At 50.7% G+C, this 7,579-nt stretch overlaps 1 protein-coding gene across 1 annotated transcript in view; it reads left to right on the top strand.

Moving 5' to 3' along the window:
- BACE2 (beta-secretase 2) overlaps positions 1 to 7,579 on the top strand; it is a 90,252-nt gene that overhangs the window by 689 nt on the left and 81,984 nt on the right. Inside the window, exon 2 of the mRNA XM_021679266.2 lies at positions 2 to 90. Within this exon, the coding sequence (XP_021534941.2) occupies positions 2 to 90 (89 nt within the window). The remainder of the gene's footprint in view (position 1; positions 91 to 7,579) is intronic.

Raw genomic sequence — 7,579 nt, 5'->3', positions numbered from 1 at the left:
GCCAACTTCTTGGCCATGGTGGACAACCTGCAGGGCGACTCTGGCCGTGGCTACTACCTGGAGATGTTGATCGGAACCCCCCCGCAGAAGGTAGGTTGGCGCTTGCTCGCTCGCTCGCCCAGGGGACCCGCTCCTCGCCACCCCTGCGGTCCCCCAGGCTGCAGCCGCAGGTTTTCCGGGGTTCTGGGGGGGGGCGCCCGGCGGTGCTTGCGCGCGGTTTAGCGTCGCCCCTAACCACACGCCGGCAGAGCGGAGTGGGGGCCCGCCGAGGGGCACCGCGGGGCCGGGAGCGGGGCGCGCGCCCTTGGGACGCGGAGCGCGGGCCGTCCTGTCCGGGGCGCAGCCGAGGGTGTGCGCGAGTGTTTAAGAACTTGTTAGTCCTCCCCTCGGAGCGGCCGGGCGGCGAGCGCCTCCAACGGGCAGCCCTTCTGGCGAGCGGGGAGCCGGCACCGTGGGCCTTGGGCGCGATGCTGTGGCTACTGGGGGCTCACTTTGAGTGCCGGTTCTCCGCCCCCCCTCACACACACCCCCCATGCTGTCTCACTGCTACGGGGGCTGGTGGCCGGCTCCGGAGGCGCAGTGCCTGGAGAGGGATCTGTGCGCGAGCTCCGCCGAGCAGCCCTGCCCGCGGAGGGCTGCGGGCGGAGGGGGCCGCGTGGCCGCCGTGCTGCTCTCCTCTCCCGGAGTTGGCTCGTCGGCTTCCTCCCGCCCGCCCAGCCTCTCTGCCTCTCTGCCTCTCTGCACGGAGCCAGCGTCTGCACACGTGTGTGTGGAATGTACTAAATGCAGTCCTGCTCCTGCGGAAAAATACGGGCTGAGCAAGCCTTCCAGGGCCCGGGTGGCTTCCCGATGACCAAATAAAAATAAACCCAAACAGCCTTCTTTTTATCTTAATCTGATTTTAATTTGCTAGCACTTTTTGTTGCAAGAAACTAATGGCCCCCGGCTCAGTAATCTTAAGAGAAACAGAATTCCTGGAGTTGATTTGGCCCCCCTCCTCTTTCCACGTTTACCTAATCTAAGTGTGATTATTTGAAGTCAGGTTTTTCTTATCAATTGAGTACAGTCCCAAGATACTTTGTTTTTATTTTTAACATTGTCATTTGAGTTTCAATTCAGCTATGATTCCCCCATAAATAGAACATACTCATGACTTTGGTGTAATTCTAATTAAATTATTCAAGACTTTCTTAAGAGGAAAGACGCGATGCTAATTCTTTTAAAAAAAGAAACTCTACTGAGTAACTTCTATACTTGCTTAATTAGTTTAAAAAAAAAACCTTCAGAAGTGTGTTCTCAAAACTTTAACTCTGGTTGCCTTTCCTCTGAAGCCTTGTCTTTGGTGTTCCCGGCGGGGATGGTGGGCAGGGAGGGGGGAGGGCGTCAGCTGAGGGAGCTTAACTTGACCACAGAGGTGTGGGTGCTGGTAAGAGCCACCACGTGAAGACACGCGCTGGTGGTGAGAATGAGAACTTTGTACTTTTTGCCTTCCCAAGATTTTGAAAGATTTCGCGGATGAACCTCTTTAGTGGCTCAAGGATGATCTTTGCCAACAGGAAATGACTCTTTGTAAAATATGTGCCTTGTGGGGAAGAGCTCTTGTTAATTTTTGAGTGGAAGGGAAGTCTTTGTACTAAAGTAAAGATTGGGGCAGTTTGGGTGCTGTGATGAAAGGGGTCCTTGATGTCTGTCTCCCTCCAGAGAAGACAGAAAGGGGAAAAGAAAGCCTCAAGAAAAACAGGGGGTGGGGGGATAAGGTTTCTCTTGGGTTCTCAAAAAAAAAAAACCCACAAACCTTTCATAAATAATAGCTTTTCTTCATTAATTAATCCCAGTGACCTTTATTTTATTATTTTTTAAAGTAAGTTCTAGGCCCACCGTGGGCCTTGAACTCACCTCCCAGAGCTCCGAGAGTCGCATGCTCTGCAGGTTGAGCCAGCCAGGCATCCCAGTGACCTTTACTTTAAAATGATGAAGTTTAATTAACAGGATGGTACTGAAGCCTAGTGCTTATATCTTTACCCTGGCCAAGGAAGTAGTTCATTCAAGGTTATTTCTCAGTTAAAGATGAGCATGTTTCCAGGGAAGGCTGTTTTTAACAATCCAGATTTAATTTTTACATTTGACAGGGAATGAAATATTCTGTTCCTCCTTCCTGGCCTGATTTAGTAATAAGCTGTTTTATAGCAAAATCCGTGTGTACGATCTTTCCAGAGGCCTACTATAAACTCTTAGGTATTAGTGACAAGTCCATTGGGATTCATTTCTTCCGTCTCCTCCTGAAATGTCTCCGGCCACCAGCAAGGTGTTTGCAGCAGGCCCTGGGGTGACTTCTGAACTTGGAGTGAGGTTTCCTGCTCTGTTAATGGCCAAGAGTTACGCATTTATTCTCTGCTGATTCTCCTAAACCTAAAATAAAACTTGCTTAGGTGGAGAGAAAAATGAAATTGTAAATTCAGGCATTAAATAACCAAGAATTTGTGGAGAAGTGATAGTCCCTGACTGTGTGGAGGGCTCCCCTCGTGGTAAGCACCCTGCTGCCTGCGTGCCCGTGTGTTCTCCTGGGGGGATCCTCGCAACCACCTCGCAGTTCTGATACCCATTTAGGGGATGGGAAAACAAGCTTGGAGAGGTTGAATGACTGGCCCAGACTGAACCAGACAAGAAAGAGGGAGAGCCAGCAATCCAACCCAGGTGGTTAGACTCCAGAAGCCAAGTTCTGAACCACTGGGCTCATACCTACTGCTACCTTTCCTTACTGCTTCCTTTTCTTTTTCCCATTTTCCTTTTTTCTTTTTAAGATTTTATTTATTTATTTGACAGAGAGCACAAGCAGGGGGTGCGGCAGGGAGAGGGAGAAGCAGACTCCCCGCTGAGCAGGGAGCCCGACGCAGGGCTCGATCCCAGGACCCTGGGGATCGTGACCTGAGCGGAAGGCAGACACTCAACTGACTGAGCCACCCAGGCACCCCTCATCTTCTCTCTAAAAAAAAAAAAATTGGCCTTTAACTACCCTCTCCAGCCACAGGTCCCTGGACCTTAAAGCCCAAGGCGTTAGGGACTTAATGGGTGACCAAAAATGGACTCCAGCCCCTTGCTGTCCCTTCGTCGTTTCCCTCCCTTCAGGGTGACCTACTGAATGGTTGGATCCAGGTATGCATGGGAGAGGGAGAGGTCATCAGGAACCAGAGCTGCACAGACCCCTGCTCTCCCATGGGAAAGCCCACTGTTGGACATGTGCTCGTTCCCTGAATGCTTTCATCACGAACCAGGGGTTCGTCGTTCTGCCTGCCACTGTTGAAGACATCACAGGCATCTGCCCCGAAGCCGGTGCGAGAGCAGGACCACGTTGGCATGGAGATGAGTGCCAGGTGTTTGATACATCGCGTGACTTCTTTCGAACAGTAGAGAACCAGCAGCCGCTTGAACCATGCAATTTGGTCTTATTAATAATAATAATGGTGTTCTAAAGTGATTATAATTATAGCAATTTCCATTATTTAAAAAAAAGGCTTTCACCCTGACGCAGTAAATCCAACTGGAGATGCTAAGGGTCTGCAGCTCTGTACCTTGTAATGGCCTCAAAAAGCCCTTAGGGGTTTCTGATGAAAGATTTTCTGTCATCTCCGCTAATATGGATGAAACAGACAGCAACACGATTTTCATATTTAAACATTCGAATGTAAGGAGCTAAGAAATTATTTTGGGGACTCACATTTTAATCATGGCGCATTGGCTTACCACTTCTTAGTACACAATTGTTTGGAAGACTTTGGATTGAAGATATGTGCCAAGTATATGCAATTTAGGAGTTTGTCTTTTTTAGAATAAGCAATCCAGTGTCCCTAAATTACATGAGGCTCACTGCAGGCGAGGCTGGAAAAAGGAAGGCGATGGGCACCGAGAATAAATTTGATGGAACACAGTGAGATGGTAAATATTAAGGACAATGGGAAAGGAAGAGATTTCTGGGGTCTGAAGAATAGGAAAGGCAAAAGCGAGGTTCCTGCCAGCTCCTGTGAGCGGCAGGTAGCAGCTCCTGAACTTTGGTGGAAGAATTCAAGATCCAGGTCCTCCTTCGGAAGGCAGAAAGGCTGGGCGGAGGCATCTGCTCAAAGCCCCTGAGGGACAGTCTGAGAAGTCGCTAACAACCATTAATATTACTAGCTAACCTTTATTTCAGGCTCACTGGATGGTGGGCACCATGCTAAGCATTTTGCTCAGACCGTCTCATTTACTCCTCCAAACGGCCCTGGGAAGGACATAAAAGTTACTCGATTTAATTATCAGATGGCGAGAGCAAGGTGAGGAGAGGCCCAGTAATCGGTCCAAGGTCCCCCTGGTGAGTGGCAGAGCTGGGGTATCTGTCAGTGGGGTCTGCCCGGTTCCGTCCTGCAGTCTGAGCACTTTACTACTGCTCCCCTTGTGCACTTGGACTTTAAAAAAAAAATACCCATTTTCATTCACCTGCGGAGGACTTGGGTGTGGCCGGAAGCATCTGGGATGGTGGTGGCATTACCCCAGTGATGGTGGCGGACAGGTGATCGGCCACGCTGTGCTGCCCTTCCCTTACGGGTTGCAGATCTTTGAGTTTCTAGGTTCTTGCAGCTGCTGTGACAGATCACCACAAACCAGGGGACTTAACAGAAATACACTCTCTCGCCGTTCTGGAGGTCGGTCATCCAGAGGAAGGTGTTGCCAGGACCCTGTTCCCTCCCCCGCCTCTCCCAGCTTCTGGTGGCTGCCCGCAGTCCTCCCTGTTCCTTGGTTCTAGGCTGCATCTCTCCAATCTCTGTGTCTGTCTGCAAATGAAATTCTCCTCCTCCCCCCTCTCCCCCTGCCTTGTGTGTGTCTCTAGGTCCAAATTTGCTTCTTAGAATGACACCAGTCATTGGATTAAGGTTCACCCTGGTCCGTTCTGACCTCATCTTAGCTTCATTACAACTGTAAAGACAGGGTTTAGGATTTCAACATATCTTTAAAAAAAAAAAATGTATTTATTTTAGGGGCGCCTGGGTGGCTCAGTTGGTTAAGCATCTGACTCTTGGTTTCTGCTTAGGTCATGATCTCGGGGTCATGAGATCAAGCCCTGTGTGTCGGGCTTCGTGCTCAGCGGGAAGTCTGCTTGAGATTCCCTCTCCTTCTGCCCCATGACTAACAAATACTCATGCTGGGAACAATAAAGATATAGAAGGCTTGAAAGCTTGCATTTCATGTTTTAAAGACTCTGTAATGCAGGGCGCCTGGGTGGCTCAGTCCGTTAAGCGTCTGCCTTCCGCTCAGGTCATGATCCCAGGGTCCTGGGATCAAGCCCCGCGTTGGGCTCCCTGCTCAACGCGGAGCCTGCTTTTCCCTCTCCTTCTGCCCCTCCTCCCTGCTTGTGTGCTCTCTCTCTCAAATAATTAAATAAAATTTTGAAAAAAAAAAAAAAAAGACTGTAAGGCATCCATCAATCCTCTTTATTGAGTATGTTTGATAGAAAATTCACACCTTTCTCCTCCAGTACTTCTTCCTGTCCCATCCAGTGCTTTCTTGACTTCTGATTTCCTCTGTTGAAGACAGGTGGGCATAACCTCCTCTGGGCTGTCTCCTCCTAGAACATTGCTGGCCCCTCCTAACTAAAAACCCAAAAGGGGAGGTTAAGGTTGGCTCTTGTGAGGAGTGATTTCTGCACGCGGTAGTACATGCCGTGTTGGACCCGAGGACAGACATTTCAAGGCAGCGTTCCCTTCCTGCTGGTGCCTGGCAGCATGCCTTGGGTTTTATTTTATAGCTCAGACCCAGAATGGAGCAGGTCAAGCCTTTGGCCCCTGGATTCAGGGTCCACCTAGGCTGAAGGTCGGGGTTGGTGGCTGCTGACTTTTGCCCCAGGCAGGGTGCAGCAGAAGTAGGTGGTGGGTCCAGGGTGTTGATGGGCACTTCTGTCTCCAACCTCCGGACCTCCCCTACGACTAGCAGTGGGGCTTCTGCTCACGCTTGGCTCCATTGCCCTATGTCCTGGACTCCTCCACTCACTCTGTTCTTTTTGTCCAGCCTGGGCTTGTTGTTGACGCTGGGGCTTATTGTACATTAGCGACAACCAGTACTATCTGCAAAACAGAACGCAACCGTGAGGCAGGTGGACGGCCCCGCTCACCTTCTGTGACTTCGTATATATGTATTTATGGGTGAAATGTGAGTAAGGGTGTGTACCCCATATTCTGGGCTAGTTTCCCGAGCCTTGGAGAATGTGTGTGTGATGCACAGTTAGATTGGCTGGCACTTGGCGCCCCTTTGTCCCCTTCTGGTCCAGATGGACTATTTGATTTTTTGCCTGTTGGTACTCAGTTGCTTTTTTTGCTCTTGGAATTCTTAAAGAGGAAACAAAAATACTCTTGGTGTAACCACATTAAGGAAACAACTAGGGGGTTTGTTCATGAGTTAATGCATGCTAGCCAACACAGGTCTCAGGTTGGACGTTTTTGGATTTTTACTCTATGGCACGTCATATACCTGTACCTGGAAATACACAATCTCAGCATTGCCATTTTAGGAAGATAAAGAGGACTGTCTGAGGAGTAAGGCGGGTGCTGCCCTGGGCCAGCTTCATCATTCCGGGGAGCCGTAAAGGGTAGTGGGAAACTTCTCTCCTTCCATTTCGCACTAGACCGAGAATGGCCCAGCGGGAGGATTTATACCTGGCCTCACTAAGGCCAGGCTCCTGCTCCTGCCGTGGAGCCCCTCCAAAGCCCGCACTGGATAAATGGCCCTATTTGCGGTAGGCAGGGGGACTACTTCAGCTTGCCAGCCATGCAAACCCCCTGCCTGAAACAAAACAGAAACAAAACAAAGCCCCACAAACCCCCAAAAACCCCGCCCACAAGCCAGCCCCTCAGAAAGTGGTGCCGAGGGGGAAAAAAGGTGGAGAGTATTGAATCAAAAAGTTTTCCAGGCAGCAGAGAGGTTGGGACAATCAGGATGCTTGCGGGAGGGGAAGCTTGCTGCTTGGGGAAAGTGGGTGTGGATTCCAGAAGTCTCGGTGGGCATCCAGAGCCGTTTCCACGACATCAGGCTGCCCCCTGGAAACCATAAGCTTCTTGCAGTTGGACAAGTTGCCGGGAAGCCGGCAGAACTGCAGTCGTTTGGGAATTGGGTGCTGGGGTGCTGATCCCAGAGGTGCTGCTGGCCCAGTGTTTGGTGTGGGAGAACCTCCTGGCTCCTCGGTTCCTCTGCTATAAATTAGGAGATTTGACCAGGTGACCTGAGATCCCTTTGAGGACTCTCTCACCGGTTATAATCTGTTCTAGTTCTGAGTGCTTTCAAAAGCTCTAACTTCCAGCAGCTGTGGGCAGGTAAGACACCTGGGCCTCTGTCAGAATCTGGCTCAGGGCCCTGGGGTTGGGGGAGGGGACAGAGGAGGGTAAGTGCTGCAGGCTCAGTGGCCACAACTGCGGTCCTTGTCCCCAAACCCAACTGACCTGGGTGGGCAGACTAAGAGCACCTGTTTTTAACCAGGTAGAGCTGGTTAAAAATAGTTTCCCGGGGGCACCTGCGTGGCTCAGTCGGTTAAGCGACTGCCTTCGGCCCGGGTCACGATCTC

The sequence above is a fragment of the Neomonachus schauinslandi genome, chromosome 1 (genome assembly GCF_002201575.2).
Source record: "Neomonachus schauinslandi chromosome 1, ASM220157v2, whole genome shotgun sequence".
Taxonomy (NCBI): domain Eukaryota; kingdom Metazoa; phylum Chordata; class Mammalia; order Carnivora; family Phocidae; genus Neomonachus; species Neomonachus schauinslandi.
Note: the sequence above shows the minus strand (reverse complement) of the source record. Positions and strands in the feature narration are given on the sequence as shown.